The 23,727-nt window shown below is 38.4% G+C and overlaps 2 protein-coding genes and 2 long non-coding RNA genes across 8 annotated transcripts in view; 2 read left to right on the top strand and 2 right to left on the bottom strand.

Moving 5' to 3' along the window:
• LOC120112177 (uncharacterized) overlaps positions 1-10,863 on the bottom strand; it is a 45,298-nt gene extending 34,435 nt beyond the window's left edge. Inside the window, exons 1-2 of one of the 3 annotated variants that reach the window (XR_005513688.3) lie at positions 9,779-10,863; positions 1,399-9,243 (exon numbers count right to left, since the gene is read on the bottom strand). This is a non-coding gene — a long non-coding RNA (uncharacterized LOC120112177). Of the gene's footprint in view, positions 1-1,398; positions 9,244-9,778 lie in introns of those variants that run through there. The other 2 variants (XR_015975151.2, XR_015975152.2) reach the window with 2 other exon arrangements.
• A 1,259-nt stretch (positions 10,864-12,122) lies between these two features.
• On the top strand, positions 12,123-16,408 carry LOC103718359 (cytochrome P450 709B2-like). Its single transcript, XM_088713809.2, has 4 exons — positions 12,123-13,375; positions 15,469-15,716; positions 15,812-16,187; positions 16,268-16,408. Exons 1-4 carry the CDS (start codon positions 13,073-13,075, stop codon positions 16,406-16,408), a joined length of 1,068 nt encoding a protein of 355 aa, XP_088569935.2. The 5' UTR covers positions 12,123-13,072.
• LOC148714570 (uncharacterized) lies at positions 14,113-14,862 on the bottom strand. Its single transcript, XR_015975153.2, has 2 exons — positions 14,396-14,862; positions 14,113-14,211 (listed from the first exon to the last, which is right to left on the bottom strand). It is a non-coding gene; the product is annotated as an uncharacterized LOC148714570 (long non-coding RNA).
• A 2,159-nt stretch (positions 16,409-18,567) lies between the features above and the next one.
• LOC103718353 (cytochrome P450 709B2-like) lies at positions 18,568-22,948 on the top strand. Of its 3 annotated transcripts, none has more exons than XM_008807137.6 (6): positions 18,568-18,710; positions 18,850-19,127; positions 20,448-20,674; positions 21,473-21,720; positions 21,816-22,191; positions 22,272-22,948. In XM_008807137.6, the coding sequence occupies exons 1-6, from the start codon at positions 18,679-18,681 to the stop codon at positions 22,701-22,703; spliced, it is 1,593 nt and encodes a 530-aa protein (XP_008805359.4). In that variant the 5' UTR covers positions 18,568-18,678; the 3' UTR covers positions 22,704-22,948. The 3 variants fall into 3 exon arrangements, with proteins under 3 accessions (XP_008805359.4, XP_088571610.2, XP_038986854.2); XM_088715484.2 differs by having other exon boundaries at positions 21,813-22,191; XM_039130926.3 differs by having other exon boundaries at positions 18,571-18,701.
• The last annotated feature ends 779 nt before the right edge of the window (positions 22,949-23,727 follow it).

Below are 23,727 nucleotides of genomic sequence, written 5' to 3'. Positions count from 1 at the left end.
GCATAACCGAAAATAGTTATAGTTTCAGTAACAGTTTTAGACAACTATTATGAAACATTATGGTTGTTATTCTGGTTATGAAACGTGGTAAAAAAACTGTTGAAGTTTCATGTGTTCTCGTTATACTGCTGTGAAGTTGAAGGAGTTGGATCAAGCTAATAAAGATACAGTTTTGAGATTGGAGTTTCAGCTTTGAAGTGTCAAGCCAATGGTGCTGTTGTAGAGGAGGCGCAATTTGGAGTTGCATCCGGGCTGATGGTGTTGTAGTTTTGAGACCCTCCACAGCCAATGCATCATCCAGTGGCTTAAGAAGAGCCACCTCTGCCCCATTTGCAGATACCAGATACCCACGGCCAACTCCAGTTGACAGGACCATCTTTTGTTTAATTTCTAATCTTTGTGATTATATCCGACCAGTATGTACATTGTATAATGATTTGTTCTTTATTTAACCAGTGAAGAGGTTTTTGCTTTCTATCAGTTTACTGAGTAATCCTTTGAGGTCTTAGGGTTCGATCGAGCACCATATAATGGATATGGTTGTCTCCCTGCACTTTGGAAAATTATTGGGAAAGAAGGCTTTAATTTGATGTGACCATGCAATAAAACAAAGCTAGGCCGAACAATGCACTCTGATTCAGCCCGACCAAAGCCTTAGATACTAACCTTGGGTCCAATTTGGGCTTGGACTCAACCTAGACTGAGCAGCCCATTGACACCGCACCTTTTTAGCTTATAGTGTGGTTGAAAAGGATTGGTGCTTGAGTCATCTATATAGATGCTTTTATTCGATTAACATACATATATGCTTTTATGCAATTCATAATGTTCTTGGTCCTTTTCAGTAATTTTTCATCTTGGAAGTCTTAGGAACTTGGAGGTGTAAGGAAAGGATGGCAATGATCATTTGAGATTGGATTGTCAGATCTGTAAATGACTTCATAACATGGTTTTACCTTTCAATGATTGGGATTACATGTTAGAACTAGCTAGAAAGACATTCTTTTTGCAATTGTCAGGTGCTCATATCAGGAAGAAAACTAGGTTTGCAGCCCTAATGAAATTATTAGTTCACATGACATTACTAAATACTGGTTGAATGGGCATGCTGGCATGATTCTTCAGTAAATCTTAGAAAACTAATTATTCTATAACGGACACTAAATATTTGACACACTTTCAATCAAATTAGCATGCCTCTAAATTGCAAGGTAGTGCAAGAAGGATGAGATGGAAGAGAGCATAAGAAACACAAAACTGATTTTAAAATTTTCATTCGATGATTGTGTGATTTGTTCCATTAGCTATACACAACAAAATTGCTCTTTAATTTCCATCAAAAAGAAAAAAACTGCTCCTTAACAATAATTAGTACATGGCATTTGATCTCTTGGTCTCTGCTGTGAAATGTCAAGCATTTTGTTGTTCTTTGGTCCAAAGTCATACAATTTCTCATAGCTTACAACTTTAAAATGAAATTTCACACTAGTACAAAATAAAAATAGTATGAGTGCAATTACATATACTGATTCAGATAAATAAAAAGATGTTAGCTGGTTGATCATGTATATCATAACAATTACAAGACCCAGCTACAGAAGTTTAAATATCAAAATGCTAAGGAAGAACGTATCAAATACGAGACACGTAAAATTTGAACCCTTTAAGCCTAGAAAAAATCTCCATTATGAGTGACCGATAAAGATTATCGATAAGAAGGAGCAGGTCTCCAAATAACAAGTAATTATATCGAGAGAGAGAAAGGCTATTTGAGAACTTGAGGATGGGATAATAGCAAAGTACCGTCAACTTTTTGAAGGCCTAGGTATATCAATATTTCGAGGATGCAATTCCTTTTAGGAGGTATGTGGAAATGCCTTACCTCTCCCCTACTTCTTTCCAAGCTTTTTTCTGTTCTACCTTTGTTAATCTAGTCGAGGAAGGACTGGAAGTCTTGCCCCCTTCGTTCCTTTTCTCGATGAAATTTTTTTCTTGGGCATCCTATCCCGGAGAGGTTAACAACCCTATGATCATCGGCTCTCTATCCTCTATGAGCCAACAAGCCGCTCCGAGCTGGCTTACGTTCCATTGAACGTAGTCATTGGAGCCTCCCTTGCTTTCAACCCGCCTCCTCTGCTTCTCATTGATCCATCTCCTACTCTCACCATCCTAGCTCCCATTGCCACTTATTGAAGTTCAAAGACCCACCCCTCCATTCGCCCGGCCAATTCTACTTGCTAGACTCATGATTCAACCAGTAGCACATTTGATTCCCTATCTCCCTTGTGGCTGAAATGCCACCACCCACCATGATTCCCTGGAAGGGGGAGGGTGCTTTGCTACCTCACAGGATCCCCATCGCCTCATCACTAGCACCCCCTCCACCTTTGTTTCTCTGGTTTTCCCTCTTTCCTTTCTCTCTTCTCTCTCCTTCTCTCCCTCAGTTGAAGGATGACTCTCTCTCTCTCTCTAATTTGGGCCTTTCCCTCCACCAATGGCACCAATCTTCCTGTCTCCCACCCATACCCCAGTTTCACCTACTTTCCCTGTATGAGCTTTCACACCGTACAGAGCTGCAAGTTCAATCATAGCCGATTCAAGGCCTTCAACATACTTCCGTGCACCAAACCCAATATCCCTAAGAGAGATGATGGGATATAAAATAGCTTGTCGTGGGCCATGAAAGGTTATGTCTCCTCTCTCCGTGTAGTGCAACTCAGCACAATGGCTTTGAGGTCGGCCTCAGGCACTAACAACTTGTGATATGTTCTCCATTTTCCAAGTGTGTAAGTAGGTAGATGTTGAAGGGACAGCACGGTGTCTAGGATTTTACCAGCTTTATGATCTGAAAAAAGTCTCTTGCAGCTTGAGTGCATCCAAGTAGTTGACAATTCCTATCTTCCAAATCTCAATGCTCCATTGAAGTTTCATTAACACTGAAGTAGTTGACAATTCCTCCAGTGCACTAATATGTTTCTATTACAGAGTTGTCAATTGATCAAGAATTAAATATGTCCTCTGTGGAATAGAAAATATAATGCAAGCACCACATGCTTAAGTACATTTACATTCTATTATGCAAATATCCATCTCAGAATTTTCCAATCCTTCATATTGTGCAATCCTTCATATTGTCCTCTGTGTAAGTGGTTCTGCTAGATAATATTTAATAAGAAAAAGTATTATTTAAAATTCATCAGAATCACTATATGGGGATTCAACGAATGATAAACAGCAAATAGTTTTGCCCTCATTGAACAAAGCTTGATCATCATAAAATATAGGAACCACTTCAGAAGCATAATGAATAAGTTCTCTAGAAGCATTTGGAATTGGTTGTGAAAGATTAGTCTGATTACTAAATAAGTATTTTGCCCTTGTCAGGTGTCTGCACTGACTTGCTTCAGCTTTGGTTTCTCTGTGGAGTTTGGGATAGTAACTCAACCCAAATACAGTGGTTGGTACAGAATTGCCATGGAGATTGATTTCTTTAAATTTTCCAACTACTGTAATTAGAGAGTACTATTTGTTTTTGATTACTTACTAAACACATGCAGAATACTTTGAAATAGCTTGTTTTGTTATCTGAAATAGATCATCCATCTAAACATGATATCTCCAACCTCAGACCTTCACTCTCTAATGATATGACTATCAAATTTCATAGGCTTTTGACACAGGAAAACTTGGCTACTCTACGTTATGATATGTAGTGTCACAAGATGTGGGAATTTGAGCCACCTAAATTTAATGTTCAAAATTATTCTATTCAAATCAGGTTGCATCAGGAAGTGGAACACAATAATGTCAAAGCCCACCTTAAAACTACTCTTGTAAATACGAACCTTCTATAATTTCAACTGAGTGAACAATAAAATGCTAACAAGTAACCATGTTGCAAATAATGAGAGGCATTTCAGTAACTCATGGATTAGTTGAAGGGGACATGAATGCCAAGTTCTTTCACCTGCACAATGGGAATAGATATATTTATGTGAACCTATTGGGAGCTTATTGACAACCAAGAAGGTATTGAGCATATTTCTCCTATGAATTCTTATGATAAATGGACTGCTCATCTAGAATTGTAGCTTTAAAGATGGTTTTTCTTTGCCAAACTAGTGAATGAGAAAACAGAATAAAATGTTATTATGAAGACCATTATTCCAATGAGAATCCAGTCTTTCAACTCTTATGCATTTCTGAGCATATAAGACATTATAATGATGCCTGATCATTATGTTGTTACACTTCTCTTTTGAAAAATTTTAACCTCCCAATCTAGTGCATACTTTGTTTCAGAAAGAACTTCCAATTGCATCTATATTTGATCACCTGAGAACCATTAGCAATCGTTATTTATGCAAGGGTCCCCTCCTTGACCAAAGAGTGCTCCATCCTCAAGAAGAGCAGCAAGATGCAAGCTTGATGCCAAGATTCTTGGAAACCTAAGGCAAAACACAAGAAAACGAGAACAAGGACAAATAAAATAAACGAGACGTGATTCTAAGACACGTTACTGAGTTGCTGTCCTTGGGATAGATTTCCGTTTCCCTCAATGGTGCAACCGGTCTCATGCTAGTCTAACCCCAAGAAACAACAAAAACCTCTCATAATAACCTCTCATCAAAACTAAAAAAGGGGCATCACACATTTTGCATCAAATGAAGGTGTCTTCATGACAGGAACATCCACCAAGTGTACATATGTCACAATTCATACAAGTCCCAAGTGATTAATGTCTTAAACTTCAGGCACACATACAAATTTAACATACGACACACCATGTGAACAAGGATCACATACAAACTTCAGCACTATTTTATCATAGGCGGGGCATAAGTGAAGATTATTCACTAGCATATTAGTGCTTTCTCAAATCACTCAACAATTTGTTCTTACCCTTTGAACCTTTTCCTAGGATCTCCATTCATAATGTAGGGTTGCCATTGAAGGTGATTTACATTATAGGCTTCAGCTACATTCCTCTTGATGTGTCTAACCCTAGTCTTTTTGATAGACCTTTAATTCGAATCCTTTGATCAGACATAATCAATATGTGAATACTCTTTCGGTTATGCCCCAGATGTATAAGTATGGATTTTCCATTATATATTTTACGTTTAGCCTTTGCAATTGCTGCTTGTTTATCATAATGTACAGGTACCACGGGGATTGGCTGGCTCCCCAATTCATCTGCAAACAGATTCCTAAGCCAATTTGCTTCTTCACTAGTGAGGTCAAGAGCACTGAACTCAGCCTCCATAGTAGATTTAGATATCAAGGTATGCTTGGTAGAATTCCAAGCGATAGCAACACCTCCCAATATAAACACATACCCACTAGTTTCTTTGGTCTCCACTTTGGCAGAGATCCAATTTCCATCATTATATGCCTCAATAAAAGGTGGGCATCCTCCATAGACTAATGCACAGGATATTGCACCTTTAAGGTACCTCATTACCCTTTCTAGCTCACTGTCGTGAAGTTAATTGGGTTGACTAGTATACCATCTAAGCAGCAAATATCAGGTTTGGTATGATTGTCAAGAAAATTAAGGCACCCAACTATTTAGTAATATTTACATTGTGCCACACTTTCTTCTTCTTCTTCTTTTTCTTTAACCTACTATTAGCATCAAAAGGAGCATGGGCAGGTACATTCACAATAACTGAATCTTTTAAGTATACTTTCACTTTAGTGAGATTGAGTAATAACATTTTCTTCAGGGGTTTTAATTATTTTATGTCCTGAAATCATATCAGCTACTCCTAAGTATTTCATATTAAGATTTTGAGAAAGACAAGACTTAGTCTCATTTATTTTATCAACACTAGTTCAGAAAATAAAGACAAAGTATCACACCTGAATTACCATCAAATTTACTATATGCAGATTTATCTGATTCATTTCTTGAAAAGCCATTAGATATCACTACAGTATCAAATTTTTCATGCCACTATTTAGGAGTCTTCTCTAAACAGTACAATGATTTAATAGTCTAAATATTTTATGTTCTTGTCCTGGAACTACAAACATTCATGGACCTTTAATTCTCCATATAAGAAGGCTGTTTTAACAGTCACCTGATGGATACAAATAGATGCTACTGTAATTAAGGTTCTAACTGTGGTGCAACAGATGAGTAAGTATCAAAATATTCAATCCCCTTATGTTGTTTAAACTAACCTATCTTTAAATCTTTTCAACTGTACCATTAGGTCCCAGTTTCCTTCTGAAAAGCCACTTGCATCCAATGGTAAAAATCTAGAAGTAAATCAACTAATTCCCATATATTATTAGCCACTAAGGAATCCATTTCATTTTTATTACTTCTTCCACCAAAAAGGAGAATATATAGATGACATTGCCTCATGAAAAGCTAGCAGGATCACTTTTCACTAGATAGATAAAGAACTCATTACCTAACTTTGGTTCTCTTCTATTACATTTACTCCTAGGTTCAACTATATCATTATTTTTCTTAGATGCAGGAACAGAATTGAAGATCCTATTGGGCAGGGGAGCTTGGGGAGCTTTCCATATTCACTTCCTTCTCAAGAAACCATTGATCACCTACAAGTCACCTTCAAGCTACAAGGTTTCAATTTGGGGGAGCTTGGTGGTTGTAAGAGTGTACCAGGATTTTGTTTTAATTGTTTAACAAAGATTCACTCACTAAAAGTAATGTGTTTGAGATGTTAATGTAAGTAAGAAAGTATACATGAAAGATCATATAAGGTTATAATTGAAACCATGGTCTGACAAACTGGTCCGTACCGACCGGTTCGGACCAGTCCGGCTAGTAACCGGTACACCGGAGCAGTGAAAATCGGCACGGGCCGAACCCAGCTGGAGCCGAGGAAGACGAAGAGGAGAGAGAAAGAGCGGGGAAGAGGAGGGAGGAGAGGCCTCCGCCGCCCACGGAGGGCCACGGGGGGGCGGTGGAGCCCGTGGGGCCACGGCGGAGGCCGAGGTCGCAGAAAAAATTTAGAAATTTGTAAGTGAAGTCGGCAAATCGATTGCCGACTTCATTTAAAAATTCTTAAATTTTTTAATTTGGAGATTTTTAAGTGAAGTCGGCAACTGATTTGCGGACTTCACTCAGTTGCCGACTTCACTAAAAAAATTCTTAAATTAAAAAATCACGGCCGCATTTCCTGTTTCTTTCGAAATAGGGAACGCGGCCGCGGCCTCCGTCGCGCCCCCGTGGGCATTCCCGCCCCCCGCGGGCTCCACCGCCCCCCCGGCCTCCGCCTCCTCCCCCACGACCCTCCGTGGACGGCCTCTCCTCTCCTCCCACCCTCCCTCCCCCGCTCGCTCTCTCACTCTCTTCTTCTTTGCCAGCTCCGGCGGAGAAGAGTGTTCTGGTTTGGTACTGATTTAAACTGGTTTGAACCGAAACCGTGACAATCTGGTAGGTGACCGGTACGCCTACCAGTACCGGTACGGCGAACCTTGATTGAAATAATATATTCGTAAAAGCTTATGATGGCACAAACATTTTGTTAAGTAAAGGTCAGGTTGAATAATGTTTTCCATATACCGTTTAATGTACTAGGACCACAACTGGAAGATTTGGGTGGATTGGATTATTTATTGTTGTGATTTCTAATGATGGTGATCTTTCAAGATTTCTTGGTGAACTCTAGAAGAGGGATCACCAAGGAAACATGTAAGAACTAGATTCTTTCATACTTGAGGTGGATTTTCATATCATTTATTAACTATACAGTCAAAAAGAAAATAGTCATGATACATGAAGTACATGATAACTAGGATGAGTCTATGCGACTGGTACTCAAAATCCAACATTAAATGCCAAATCATGGTGTCACAAAAGCAGCCCAAACTGGCCATATCTTGCATTGCTCGGTTCCTTCTCCAACAAAGAGGAAGGAGAACAGTTCACAATTTCCAAAATGCTCTTCAAAGATGTCGTCTAATTTATTCAACTATTTGTAAAGCGAACTTGAAAAGGACATATTGTTTTGTTTTAACAAAATGTTTTAATCTTTTTGCATGATGTATGGTTTAAATCTATATGTGGAAGGTGGACTAAAATGTGTTCAAATATAAAAAGAAGTTTGAAGGCACAAAATAAGGTCTAAATGTAATGACCATGAAGAGGGCATTTCTTGAGGAACCAGCCTATCTTGGCAGAGGTCAAACATGCCAAGTACCTTAATTAATGAGTTTATCAACTAAAAGAAAGAGAAATATTTTAATGACAACAAAGTTGATAAATTAGTCCTAAAAAATCCTTAAATGTGCATTAGAAAGTAAAAAGAAAGATTAGATTGGAGGAGGATAAAACTTGTCAAAGTAATTTCAATGATCACTTTATCAACTGAAAGAAAGACTTTTTTAAAAATGATAGAATATTAGATAATATGGCTAAGGTGCAGCACAAATATTTATTACCCCCTCCCCCATACCCTCCCCCACCCCCAAAACACAAAAAGTGAAAAAGGTTAAGAAGTTGCTTGGCCATACTCATGTGGTCTTTTCCCATGTATGTCACAAAGGCAATTAGTTAATAGAGGTTTGACCTTAGTAGAAAGAGACATCTGAGACACCCACTTTGAAATCTCTTAAGAGTTTGCATTTGCACTTGCTTCTTAGGTGCTTTTTACTCGAAACTTCTTGTAGATCCACTTCCCTTCACTAGCATACAAACCCATTCCCACACATCTTCCCAGATCAGGTAACTAAGGCTAGGATTCACATGATTGCGCAGCATTTGGTGGAGCCCTCTAATACTTATCTTGGAACAACCTTATCCATGTATGGTCTATTGTTAATAAAAAAACATGTGCCCCTAATTAACTTTATAAGTTGCATGCCTATTATTATTTATTTTTAGTAAAGCATAAACCATTGCAAGTTTGCATGCTAGACAAATAATTTAGGGTTGGCTGTCTTGGTTTCCAAAGAAGGACAATAAAAAAATTAGTGATACTATTATCAAAGTTTTGAATCCAAACAAAGATACGAGAAGCATGTAAATAATTTTTCACTAGAGAACTATTAGAGTAGGTTAAGCAAGCAGCATTAGATGGATTGATGGATTATCATTGGATCGAAGAATACATGATAGAATTGCTTTTTTATTGAACATAAAAAGAAAATAAAAGATAAACAAAATAAGATTTGGTCCAAAAGGTTATCAAACATACTTAGGATCTAAAGATGAATATGGATGATCTTAGTGTCAACCTCGTATTTCACTGCAATACTCACCTATATAGATATTTTAGAGAAAAGCATCAATAATTGTACCACAGGAGAAAAATAATGAAAACTTGTAAGTTGTAACAATTATTTTGGTTGGTATGAGCACATTGCATGTAAAAGTAAATTGCTGAAGGTCTAAGATACCAAAACCTTAGGATCCTAGCATCCAATCAACTAATAGATAGAGATGAAATACTGGACTATTGATGTTTGAAGCATTTTGACAAACATATGAAAGACATACATATCTTTAGTAACAAACATCAACATATCCACTTTTCCTCTTTTCTTTTTCCCCCTATTTTTAAAGCAAATATTCATGCATCTCAAAACTCTAAGACATTCTGACAAACAAGTGGAAGGCATGCACAATTATTATCATTATAAAAAATCAAGAGCTCACATTCGAAAGAGAAAAGCTAAGATTTAATACGAGAAGGCGACAATATCCATGAGAGAAAATATTAATGCTAGGTAACACGAAAAAGATAAAAATAAAAATAAAAAATCACACAAGAGGGAACGACTTTGTTGACCTGACCTTCGTGTTACAGCCTGCTATTTCTCTTTTTCTTCGTCGCCCTCCCGTCTCCTCTGGAACATGATTTTTTTAATAGGTTTGTTATGTAAGAGAAGGCCTGGGCTCGGACCAGACTTGGGCGTGGGCACATGGGTCGGAGCAAGTTCATTTCCGAGCCTTCATGTAAAGGTCTTAAGCAAGCCCTCCGCACTCTGATTGCCATTTGAGATCGTTTCTTCCCTTCAAGCTTTGGCTGGTGAGGAAACAACATGGCTGAGTTGATCCTTTGCATGATTCAAATCTTCGGTCATAGCGTGCACTTAAAAGCTAATTATCATCGACTAGTGAAAGAGTGATCACCATTGCTTTCAATTTGGACACATGCCTGAAAAATATTTTGATTGACTGCGCTCATTGCTGTTGCCATCTTCAGCATTCAAACTTAAATATCATGGATGTTAAATGGACTAAAATTGTGTATCATTTGAATCAATAGAATCACTATTTTGTTTTACTTAGATATGCCTCCACAACATGACATATTCTGATATCTAGTAGGATGATAGCAATCTTCCTCTAATGTTACTATATCCTTCAGGAAGGTATCAAAGGTCGGCTGTCGAAGTTTTCTTTGCTCAAACTGATTTCCAGATCCCCGAATTGCTGCTCCTTTGCATGCTATGGCTGCAAGCAACTAAGTTTTGAAGATTTGGGCTGGGTTCTAACTTTGAGCTTCTTCTTGTAGAGAGATGAGCAATCTTGGATTGGTGCTGGGCGCCTTAGTGGTGGTACTGATCTCTAGCCTTTGGAGGGGAATGGTATATCTTACATGGAGAACATATGCCATAACAAAGAGGTTCAGGAAGCAAGGGGTAGGGGTACTAGTGGCAAGTTCTGGTCTGGATCACTTGAGGAGATTCGAAGCATGAAGATGGCTGGAAGAAAGCTGATCTTGGATGTCAACTCACATGACGTCACTCGTACGTAACGCAGGAAATGGGCCGGGTCGGGTTAGAAAGCTGATCTTGGACATCAACTCACATGATATCACTCGTAGGTAAGGCTGCAAATGGATCAGGTCAACCCGTAATCCGATCCGACCTATGTAGATTCGATCCGATCTGAATTTTTGGATCTGCGGATCCGGGTCGGATCCTAAAATTGAACTCGAATTATTTTCTAGATCAAATTTGGATTTATTGAACGGACCCGATCCAATCTGAATGGACCCTAAGAGAGAGAGAGGGGGAAAAGCAAAAGAAAAGCCTAAGGAGAGTAGGGTTCAAATGTGGAAGGACAGCAACAAGCATAGGTTCACGGAATCTAAAGGAACCTCGGCCCGTCAGGATTCTCTTTCGATCTATTACACCGTTGATACCTCAGGTGTCTCGGTAGCTGGTTTTTTTTTTTTCCCTTCTGTTTTTTGGTTTTTGTTTCCTTTAACTTTTGAAGGGAGAAAGTGAGGGAACACTCAAACTGAATACGGGTCAGGTGCCAGTTTTCTGCAATGGAATTGGATTTTGGAAGAAGGTCTGGGATTTTTTTTGTCCTCGTGAGAGGGGAGCTGGAGTTCCGTCCAATCAGTCATATAGATAAAAAATAGTGTGATATGAAATTTGGCTTGTAGACCGACTAAGTTAGTAAGTCATGGGTCATCCCTTCCGAGTAGAGGTCAATTGCAAGTCTTTCAAGTCATGGGTCACCCAGCACCTCATAATTATGATATGACCAAATTAGATTTGCCCAAATTCTTTTTCAAAAAAACAAAAAATGGATCCGATTCGGATCTGAACCCGATCCGACTCGAACCCAACCTGATCTTCAACCGGGTCGGATCTGGATCAAAAATTAAGACCCGATCAAAAAATCGGATCGCATCGAGGTCACTCAGGATCCAACTCGATCCAACCCATTTGCACTCCGACTCCTAAGATCCCGCCTCACTATCTCAAGTGGACGTCACAGTATGGTTTGTTTAAACTCACTAACTTTCTTCATATTGTAGAGGAAGGTGGTATGCCACTCGTTGCTTTGATAAATGCCGTCTTATTTTTTTTTTTCCTTCTAAAGGCTTGTTTTATATATATATATATATATATATATATATATATATATATATATATATATATATATATATATATAATCATTATATATATTATTTTTTTTGGAACACAGTCACAAGATTAGCACACACAGGAACTTAATTTGGCAAGGTGAAAAATTTAAGAATTTTCCTGTTAAAAAAGTTGAATCTCTCTCTCTCTCTCTCTCTCTCTCTCTCTCTCTCTCTCTCTATATATATATATATATATATATATATATATATATATATATATATATATATATATATGTAATCATTCATCTTTTCTGGAACACACAGTCACAAGATCAGCACACAGAAACTAATTTGGCAAGTTGCAAGATTTCAGAATTTGCTTCTTAAAAAAAGTGGAATTTGTCAAAATTCAAAAATAGCTTTAATAAAATTACACACATGCATTCGCACATGAACACATGCACACGCACACATATACACATAAACATGCGTGCGCGCACACCCATCCACACAGACACCCAGGCACACGGTCACAAGATCTACACACACGCACACAATGTCTCCTCAGTCCTCATCTTATCTTCTTCATCTTTTCTGGAATATAGTGACCAAGTTCAACACACACGAACTAATTTGGCAAGGTGCAAAATTTCAGGTTTTGTCCCTTAAAAAAAAGTTAAATTTTTCAAAATTCAGAAATAGATTTAAGAAAATTTACTAAGTAAAAGTAAAGTATATAAAATACTTTCTATAGCAGTAGAAAGAAGCCTAGCAGAGGCAACAACTATAGATAATAATAAAAGCATCATCTGTATAACAATGACAAATTGCATGATTAACTATAATCCATAAAATTTTATCGAATAAATCATTAACAATTCACAATTAAACAGTTAAATTAACAGATGCTTGATAATTCTTGTCTGCTTCTGCTAGAAGAGAATAATTCAGCATCATTTCTCTTTGATAATTTCTCAATAAGTTTGAGAACATTATTACCACATCCTCAAAGGATGAATACAGAATACATAGACCAGAGAACTTCATATGTTGATGATAGGGTGACAAATGGTAGAAAGATATGTCATACATTCACACATTTGAGTACTCAAAAGAAATCCGTAAATATTGTTCATGTGTCCAAGAACATGAAAATGAGCTGCTTTGTAATAAGTCAAGCTAGTCTTTAGTTACCGTAAAACATGACATAATTCAACTACAAAAAATCAGAAGTTAAAATATTATTAAATTTCGTAGTTATGTTGCTGCTTGCCACAAGAGAAACATTTCTATATTGGTTTGGACCCCATCCAACGATATGTATCACTGATCCAGAGTTGGCTAAACAAGTATTGTCGAACAAATTTGGTTTCTTCCCAAAGGTGACACCAATTCTTAGCATATTGGCTTTAGTGGGTAAGGATTTGTCCCTCACTCAAGGGGCGGAATGGGCTAGGCACCGGTTGTTAGTCCTGCTTTTAGAATGGATAAGCTTAAGGTCAGCTGCCTATGAACCTTTCAATTTTACAATAATGCTGCAACAACCCTTGGCACATAACCTATTTTAATAGAACAGGTTACAATGATAACACTTACAAAAGGATGCAGGTTTATATAGACCACACCCCCATCCTGTTTTCTATACCCAAAAATAGAAAACCAGCGTAGAGTTAACTCAATTATTCTTTTCTTGACTTCCACAGCATTGCTACTACAATATTAATGCTGCAATTTTACGAGACTGATTGCTTGCCCTAAACATACACTACAAAAAAATTGATCTTTTCCGACGTTTTTTACATCTTTTGCCGACGCTTATAAGCGTCGGTAAAGACCCACCCCACGCTATGCAAAGCGTCGCCGAAGCGTTGCCTATACCTGAGTGGGAAAAATTTGTCCCGGCGCTTTTGAAACGCGTCGTAAAATGTTGATTTTTGACGACGCTTTTTAGCGACGCTTTTAAGCGTCGCTAAAAGTACCAAAGCCAATGCTTATAAGCGTCGCCGTTAGCCTTAAATTTTAAAAAAAAAATTATTTTTCCATAAAGAATCAGAACATACTCCAATGGACTAGGAGAAGAAGTCGCCGGCGGGGGCCTACGGGAAGAGGAGCCGGCGGGGGCTTCGCCCAAGAGGCCAAGAATAGCTACTTCCACCTGCCGGCGCGAGAAGCGTTCTTCGCCGGTTCGCCCTCGTGAGTCGCGCCCCAGCCCCGATGGGAGATGTCCTGCGGCTCCGGCCGAGAGAGGAGAGTCTCTCTCAGAAATGAAGAGCCTCTCTCTCTCAGCTCTCTGGCTCCCCTTCTTTCTCTGGAGAGGACCCAACTCCCTCTCCTCTCTCACGATCTCCTTCTCCAGCTACCTCCGAGCCACTTGATTAGTAACCAATTCCATCCTCAGCTGCTAATCCGAACATAATTAGTAACCGAAAAACAAAGAATCAGAGTCCCCACAAAAAAAAACCTTATGTAACACTCTCCGTCCCCACGGAGGATTAGGGTTTGGGAAGTGGAGGTAAAAGCTGGCTAGCAAATTCCTGCGGAAAAAACGAATCTGAGAAATAGAGGAGGGGGAGATAGCGTGCCTTCTTGAGGGCTAGCGCGAGCCCTCACCCGCACATTCTGCCACTGCTCCTGCGCATCATCCTCGCCGCCATCGACAACCCCATCCCTTTCCTCCTCCTTCTTCTCCCGCCGCTGACGGTGGGGCGATGCTTCTCCTTGTCGGGCTTCGCCGGCTGCTGGCGACTCTTCTCCAGCTCGCCGTCGGGCTTGAGCTTGGTGCGCTGGATGAGGGAGCTGAGGTAGCGGCTTTGGCGCTCGAGCTCCTCCGAGGCGCCCTCCATTATCTTCCGCTCCTCTCTCATCGGAAGCTGAGGTAGCGGCTTCAACGCTCGAGCTCCTCCGAGGCGCCCTCCATCGTCTTCCGCGGATCTGCTCTTCGGATGAGGGAGAGGAGAGATTTTTAAGGGATTATGTCGGCGCAGGATCAGCTAGGGCATCGGGAGGGAAGCGAGCGGTTTTGAAGGGATTTGGCCTTTGACGACGCTTATAAGCGTCGTCTTAGGTCACTTTTGCCGACGCTCTAAAGCATCGTCGATTCGCAAAATGTACCAATGCTTTTTATAAGCGTCGGCAAAGTCAGGCGCTGAACTAAACTTTTACGACGCTTCTCCATAGCGTCGGAAAAAATGCGTCGGGAAATCTCACTTTTCTTGTAGTGATAGTGGAATGTAGGAAAAGAATTCATTTTGCCAATCCTAACTAGTTTGGGACTAAGGTTTAGATGAGTTAAGTTATATTGGCTTTGATACCGCAAATTAAAATATGATGTAAGCAAAAAGAGGCCAAATGTTGGACACTATTTCATTAATGAATATTGATCTTCGTATTTGATTTCTATGTTGGTATTTGTAACACTGTGACTCCAGCACAGAAAATTGCTTCATGTTTTTCCAATTTGTGAAAGAACTGAAGTAAACGACCACATTTCTGGAACAATCATGATGAGTTCAGTCACTATCCAAACTTATATGTCTATTAATTTATTTGAACTATAATAAAAGTACTCAAAGACCACATAATCTAAGGGTGGCTGGCATGATTTATGTTCCCGCACACATTTTAATATGTAACCTAACTGCTTTTAGTTTGATAGACGGTGACAAAGAAGATGGCAGCATGTGCTCAATCCATGCTAGAACGGTGGCAAGATCAGGCAACTCAAGCTGAGGGCCAAAGCGAGATAGAGGTCAGCAGCCAACTTCAAGAGTTAACATCAGATGTAATCTCCCACACAGCTTTTGGAAGCAGTTATGTTGAGGGCAAGGAAGTCTTTCAGGCACAAAAAGAGCTTCACACACTTGCAGCAGAAAGTCTTCTCAATGTCAACGTCCCTGGATACCAGTAACTCATTTTTCCTTTTATCCTTTCATGACCATACTATGATTCATAAAACATGGCTTAGCAAATCTAACTACAATCATATCCTTTGTTAGCAGATATCTTCCTTCTAGGAGGAATCTGCACAGGTGGAAGCTAGAAAGAAGAGTGAGGAACACACTGATGCACATCATACAGGGTCGATTAGATTCGAAGGACTCCAGCTATGGAAGTGATCTGCTTGGGTTGATGATGGAGTCTTGCAGATCAGACCCTGGTCAAGAGCGAATAGGTCAAACATTGAGCATGAATGAGATCATAGATGAGTGCAAGGCATTCTTCTTTGCTGGACAGGAGACCACCTCCCATTTGCTTACTTGGACTGTGTTCTTGTTGTGTACCAACCAAGAATGGCAGGAGAGGCTCAGAGAGAAGGTGCTCAGAGAATGTGGTACAGGAATTTCCAATGAAGACATGCTCAGCAAGTTAAAATTGGTATATATATATCAGACACAACGTACATCCTCCTGCATAATTTGTCTTTAAGTTATTTACATAATCATCTCTTTTTGCAGGTTACCATAGTTCTCTTAGAAGCCTTGAGGCTCTATGGCCCAGTAGTCTTGATGCAAAGAATGGCTGCCAAAGATATGACCTTAGAAAACCTAGTGATTCCAAAGGACACCAGACTAGCAATACCAATTGCATTGGAGTAGGTATGAAGTTTGTTTCATAGATTATGAACACTTAGAATCAACCTATTTCATTTTCATGCTGTTCGAGTGATATGGTATGGACCCTCTTGTTTTGTGCATAGACAATTCCGTATTTTGTATTATAGGCTCTTGATACCATGTTTGGTTGTTTTCGTGGCTACTTTCACATATGTATCTTGATTAAACAACATAAAAAGATTGTTTATATTTCTACAAAATTTCATATTTTGTATTATAGGCTCTTGATACCATGTTTGGTTGCTTTCCAGGACGCACTATGGAGAACTTATGTATAAATATGTATTTTCATTTTCTATAATTGAAATCTGTTGAGCTATATGTGAAATAGAAATATATTATATCCGAAAGTTCTTTTTATTTAAGTTTTGAAGTAAAACATGTCAATATTTCTTAGAAAGGAGTTTTTACGGATAGAGTCAATACCTATATCATAGTTCGAACCTTTATCTTCCCACTATCCTCTCCTCCTCTCCAATAAGAACTAAAATCATTGATCTCTATGTTTCATTCCTCAATGAGGTTCTTGAGGGTTCTCTATTCCGGATAGGGCTTCCCTATTGATGGTCCATAACACTTCTCAAATTGTCTGCTTCCATCACTAGTTGTTTCTAGACCTTGTTGAATTATGAAATACAGTATGTTCCTTTCATTTTCGAACCAATCATAAAATTTATTATCATAGTGCTTTTGTTGTTCAAGATTAGTGGCTTAAGTCCGGCTTGTTTTATTACAAATTTGACTGCATTGCTGAGTTCCAGGCTAATTTAACACCAAATTGAGCAGTAGAAAGATAGTAGGGTGAGACAGACTCCTAAGAAGATTTTAGTGGCAAAGGTCATACTAATTTAGGTTTCCACTTGTTTCCTTCCTTCACAAGCATATTTAAAAGATTCTTCTACAACAAAATATCTCTTGTGAAGATTTAGTTTTAAAGATTGTTAGACACTTGTGATCATGCACCAGATTATTTATGGTGAAACTACTTTATCTTTCATAAACATATAGCTTTTTGTAGGTCACATGTTTTTGCACAAAGCATATGAAAAGAAACTGACTGTCATAGGCTCAAAATGATGTTGGTTACAGCTTTTGAGATTTATTAATGTTTATCCATATTCCAAACATACATATCATTGGCTGTTTAAAAAGCAAAGAAATGGTTTATGAGAACTAATAGAAGAAACAAGCCAATTGATAAGGAAAGCATGCTTCTGCCGAGAGGTGGGACTATGCTTAATGTCTTGTTTTGTCCCCCCCGCCCCCCGCAGTTAATGATAACATTGCAAGATGTCAATATTGACTAGTTACTAAAACTTAATATTACAATGATAATTATTTCAGCCTATGACAAATTACTGAATCATAATATTACAATGGTAATTACTCCAGCCCATGACTAGTTACCGAAACTTAATATTATAATGGTAATTATTCCAGCCAATTTCGTGCAACCACGTGTAGCTTTCTCGAATCTGCGAATCTTAGAATTCATAGCCCTTCTTCCAATTTTCTTCAAAATCTTGCTGAAACTAAAGATTTAGATGCTTTTTTCACGATACTTTCTGGTTTTCCGTATGGTATTAAGCCTATTGGCTGATTCAGTTCTGGTGGCAAAGACCAACTAGAAGGTTTAGCACATTTAAGTAGTAATGAATTTGACAGCCCACCCACCAGGGAGGTGAGCAGACGTTGTCAGAGAGAGTGAACTGGAATCCTCTTGTGAATCAAATTTGAATAATTTGATGGATATGAAGGGAAAGTAACATAACATTTTTCTATCAATAATTTATCACTATCCAGTGGATCGCGTGCTTGGGATTTTTCCTATGAAGCTATCTTGATTATGATAAGTTTTCTAGATGCAATCATTTTTTAAAGAGAGTCCAATACTACTCTCTCTCTCTCTCTCTCTCTCTCTCTCTCTCTCTCTCTCTCAAGTTATTGTGGCCCAGCAAGCTTTCCCCCATTGGTTGGTCTACCAGCTTAGCTGTGGACCAGTCCGACCACAAACCAACACGCACACGGAGGTAAAAGGGAGGAAAAATGAAGCAATACAAGCAGGCGTGCCATTGTACGTAAGGATTGGACGGACAAAGCCAATAATGCACAAAACAAGCCTTTCCTTGCATCATCCATGATCTCATTTACAGAGAGCAAACAAGAAACCACAGTCACCAGTGTCCCAGCAACATGTGTCAAGCAAACAAAATGTCCAAAACTTAAATAAATAAGATAGCAATCTTCCTCTAATGCTACTATATCCTTCAGGAAGGTATCAAAGGTCGGCTGTCAAAGTTTTCTTTGCTCAAACTGTTTTCCAGAGCCCCGAGTTGCTGCTCCTTTGCATGCTTTGGCTGCATGCAACTAAGTTTTGAAGATTTGGGAGGTACTAGGTTCTAACTTGGAGCTTCTTTTTGTAGGGAGATGAGCAATCTTGGATTGGTGTTAGGCGCCTTGGCGGTGGTACTGATATCAAGCCTTTGGAGGGGATTGGTATATCTTATATGGAGAACATATGCCATACCAAAGAGGTTCAGGAAGCAAGGGGTAGGGGGTCCTTGTGGCAAGTTCTGGTCTGGATCACTTGAGGAGATTCGAAGCATGAAGAAGGCTGGAAGAAAGCTGATCTTGGACATCAACTCACATGATATCACTCCTAGGGTCCTGCCCCACTATCTTAAGTGGATGTCACAATATGGTTTGTTTAAACTCACTAACCTTTCTTCATATTCTAGAGGAAGATGGTACGCTACTTGATGTTTTGATAACTGTCTTCTTATTATTATTTTTTCCTTCTAAAGGCTTGTTATATATATATATATATAATCATTCAATGTCCCGTCATCATATCTTTTTCATTTTTTCTGGAACGCAGTCACAAGATCAGCACACAGGAACTTAATTTCGCAAGATGAAGAATTTAAGATTTTTTCTGTTTAAAAAGTTGAATTTCTATATATATATATATAATCATTCAGTGTCTCCTCAACTTATCTTCTTCATCTTTTCTCCAACACAGTCACAAGATCAGCACAGAGGAACTAATTTGGCAAGTTGCAAGATTTCAGAATTTGCCTCTTAAAAAAGTGGAATTTGGCAAAATTCAGAAAAAGCTTTAATAAATTTAAACAGAATTTGCCTCTTAAAAAAAGTAGAATTTGCCAATATTCAGAAATAGCTTTGATAAAATACACACACACACGCACAAGAGCACATGCACGCATGCACGCGCACACCGACCCACACAAAGACACATAGACACAGTCACAAGATCTACACACGCACCCAATATGTCTCCTCAGTCCTCATCTTATCTTCTTTATCTTTTCTGAAATATAGTAACAAGATCAGCACAGACGAACTAATTTGGCAAGGTGCAAAATTTCAGAATTTGTCTCCTAAAAAAAGTTACATTTGCTAAAATTAAGAAATACATTTAATAAAATTTACAAAGTAAAAAAATATATAAAATAATTAGTATAGTAGTAGAAAGAAGCGTGGCAGAGGCAATAATGAAAGCATCATCTCTAACAGTGACAAATAGCACGATTAACTATAATCCATAAAATTTTATTGAATAAATCATTAACAATTCGCAACTAAACAATTAAATTCGCATATGCTTGATAATTCTTGTCCGCTCCCACTAGAAGAGAATAATTCAGCATCATTTCTTTAATGGGGCATAGATGGTCGAGCCTGATTTGATAATTCCTCAATAAGTTGGAGAATATTGTTACTACGTCCTCAAAGAATAAACCTAGAATACACAGACTAGAGAACTTCATATGTTGATGATAGGGTTACAAATGGTAGAAAGATATGTCATACATTCACACATTTGAGCACTCAAAAAAAGTCCATAAATATTGTTCATGCATCCAAGAACATGGAAATGAGGTGCACTATAATAAGTCAAGCTGGTCTTTAATTATTATAAAAATAAAATAATTCAACTAAAAAAGGTCAAATGTTAAAATATTGTTAAATTTCTTAATTATGTTGTTGCATGCCACAGGAGAAACATTTTTATACTGGTTTGGACCCCATCCAACGATATGTATCACTGATCCAGAGTTGGCTAAACAAGTGCTGTCGAACAAATTTGGTTTCTTCCCAAAAGAGACACCATTTCCTCCTAGCGTACTGGCTTTATTGGGTAAGGGTTTGCCTCTTACTGAAGGGGCAGAGTGGGTTAGGCACCGGCATGTTGTCAGTCCTGCTTTTACAATGGATAAGCTCAAGGTTAGTTGCCTATGAACCCTTAATATTTTACAACAATGCTACTATAACCTTTGGCACCATAATCTGTTTTAATAGAATAGGTTACAATGATAATACTTACAAAAGGATGCAAGTTTATATAGGCCCCCCTACGTGTGCACACAAATACATCCATCCATCCATCCATACGTACATACCTATGTACATGCACAGATATAGATATAGATATGGTTTAAGAAATCAATAGTGATATCGGTAGCATTGCTTATTAGAATTTTTATGTTTTTTTTTACCCAAAAAAAGAAAAAAAAAACATAGAGTTAACTCAATTATCCTTTTCTCAACTTCTTCGGCATTGCTACTATGATGTTAATGCTGCTATTTTACAAGACTAATTGCTTGCCCTAAACATAGTGGAATGTAGGAAAAGGATTCATTAAGTGAGTCCCAACTGGTTGAGTTAAGTTGGCTTTGATACCACTTATTAAAATATGATTTAAGTAAAAAGAGGCCAAATGTTGGACCCTATTTCATTAATTAGTATTGATCTTCGTATCTGATTTCTCTGTTCGTATTTCTAAAACTGTGACCCCAGCACAGAAAATTGCTTCATGTTTTTCCAATTTGTGAAAGAACTGAAGTAGACGGCCAAATTTCTTGAACCATCGCCATGAGTTCAGTCACTGTCCAAGCTTATATGTCTATTAATTTATATGAACTTTAATAGTACTCAGAGACTACATAATTTAACGGTGTCTGGCATGATTTATGTGCCAGCGCACATTTTAATATGTACCCTAACTTCTTTTAGTTTGATAGATGATGACAAAGAAGATGGCAGCATGTGCTCAATCCATGCTAGAACGGTGGCAAGATCAGGCAACTCAAGCTGAGGGCCAAAGAGAGATGGTGGTCAGCAGCCAATTTCAGGAGTTAACAGCAGATGTAATATCCCACACAGCTTTTGGAAGCAGTTATGCTGAGGGCAAGGAAGTCTTTCAGGCACAAAAAGAGCTCCAGACCCTTGCAGCAGAAAGTCTTCTCAATGTCAACATCCCTGGAGACAAGTAACTCATTTTTCTTTTTATCCTTTCATGACTATACTATGATTCATAAAACATGGCTTAGCAAATCTAACTACAATCATATCCTTTGTTAGCAGATATCTTCCTTCTAGGAGGAATCTGCATAGGTGGAAGCTAGAAAGAAGAGTGAGGAACACACTGATGCACATCATACAGGGCCGATTAGATTCGAAGGACTCCAGCTATGGAAATGATCTGCTTGGGTTGATGATGGAGTCTTGCAGATCAGACCCTGGTCAAGAGCGAAAGGGTCAAATATTGAGCATGAATGAGATCATAGATGAGTGCAAGACATTCTTCTTTGCTGGACAGGAGACCACCTCACATTTGCTTACTTGGACTGTGTTCTTGTTGTGTACCAACCAAGAATTGCAGGAGAGGCTCAGAGAGGAGGTGCTCAGAGAATGTGGTACAGAAATTCCCAATGCAGACATGCTCAGCAAGTTAAAATTGGTATATATTTATCAGACACAACGTACATCCTCCTGCATAATTTGTCTTTAAGTTATTTTCATAATCAACTCTTTTTGCAGGTCACCATGGTTCTCTTAGAAGCCTTGAGGCTCTATGGCCCAGTAGTCGTGATGCAAAGAATGGCTGCCAAAGATATGACCTTAGGAAACCTAGTGATTCCAAAGGACACCAGACTTTCAATACCAATTGCAATTATCCATAGGAATAAAAAGGTTTGGGGAGCTGATGCTGATGAGTTCAATCCTCTTAGATTCAAGAATGGGATATCAAAAGCTGCCAAGCACCCCAATGCACTACTTGCATTCTCGATAGGACCGAGAGCCTGCATTGGTCAAAACTTTGCAATGTTGGAAGCGAAAACCGTGATTGCCATGATCCTCCAGAGGTTCTCATTATCTCTCTCCCCAAACTATATACATGCACCAGCGGACATACTTACCCTTCAGCCCCAGTATGGGCTTCCTATACTTCTTAGACCCTTGAATGTCTGAAACACCCGTTCCATTATTAGCATAGTTATCTCTATGTATGTGATTGTGCCATGTCATGTTACTGTCTCATTGCTATCTTCTGTCAGAGCTTGGTCTTGATAGTTTTTTGGCTTGTTAATGTTTTAAGATCTCTGATGTGTGTGAGAGATACTCAGCTATCATTAGCTCACTTCTCTATATGTATATGAGTGTACCATGTAAAGTTACTATCTTCCATGAGAACTTGGTCTTGATAATTCTACTTATCTGAATTGCATTCACCCATATAATTTTAGAGTTTTTATCTAATTAAACTATTAGAGGCACCCAAACATAATGGAATTTTAGGCATATAATTTGACAAATAGAATCTTTTAAAGTTTAAAGCCTCATGAATTTTCATAGTAGATAATTAGCTTCATGAATCCTTTATATATAATTGACTTAGATATTTAACCTTCCCAATGAATTAAGGGAAATAGTTATTACAGATAGAGGAATGGCTTCAATAACAGAAGTAACATGTATTCTATCAAAAGAAAAAAAAAAAAGATGATTGATGTCACTACAAGAAAATTGGGCATTAGCGATGCTTTTTTTGGCCATTAGCGACGCTTTTACGCATCGGTAAAAACATTCCCGACGCTTTCGAAAGCATCGGTAAAGCATCAACTATGCTACAATGAAAAAAATATTTGCCGACGCTTTCAAAAGCGTCGGAAACTAATGACGCTTTACCGATTCTTTTTAGCGTCGGTAATTTTGCGACGCCTATTTAAAGCGTTGCCAATGAATCGCAATTTAGTGACGCTTTGATGCATCGGTAAATGTTCGATTTAGCGACGTTTTAAAGCGTCATTATGTCAAACTTATGGACGCTTTAAAGCGTCTCTAATTGATACTTCTTCGTGACTTTAACGACGCTTCAAAGCGTCATTAGGGTATTTTTTTAAAAAAATTAAAAAATTTTAAAACTTTGTTTACAAAATCAAACACATACACACTAAACGAGATATACATATGTCACAATCAAACAAATTTATCT

Source organism: Phoenix dactylifera, chromosome 2 (assembly GCF_051530095.1).
Source record: "Phoenix dactylifera cultivar Ajwa chromosome 2, Ajwa_hap1_PhDact_Kaust_v1.1, whole genome shotgun sequence".
Lineage (NCBI taxonomy): Eukaryota > Viridiplantae > Streptophyta > Magnoliopsida > Arecales > Arecaceae > Phoenix > Phoenix dactylifera.
This window is presented reverse-complemented; position numbering and strand designations above follow the sequence as displayed.

Coding starts and splice junctions, on each gene's coding strand:
- LOC103718359 (XM_088713809.2), top strand. CDS start 13,073: ATGTTGCTGCTTGCCACAAGAGAAACATTTCTATATTGGTTTGGACCC. Junction 15,717..15,811: donor GTCAACGTCCCTGGATACCA/GTAACTCATTTT, acceptor CTTTGTTAGCAG/ATATCTTCCTTCTAGGAGGA. Junction 16,188..16,267: donor TGCTCAGCAAGTTAAAATTG/GTATATATATAT, acceptor CTCTTTTTGCAG/GTTACCATAGTTCTCTTAGA.
- LOC103718353 (XM_088715484.2), top strand. CDS start 18,679: ATGCTACTATATCCTTCAGGAAGGTATCAAAG. Junction 21,721..21,812: donor GTCAACATCCCTGGAGACAA/GTAACTCATTTT, acceptor ATCCTTTGTTAG/CAGATATCTTCCTTCTAGGA. Junction 22,192..22,271: donor TGCTCAGCAAGTTAAAATTG/GTATATATTTAT, acceptor CTCTTTTTGCAG/GTCACCATGGTTCTCTTAGA.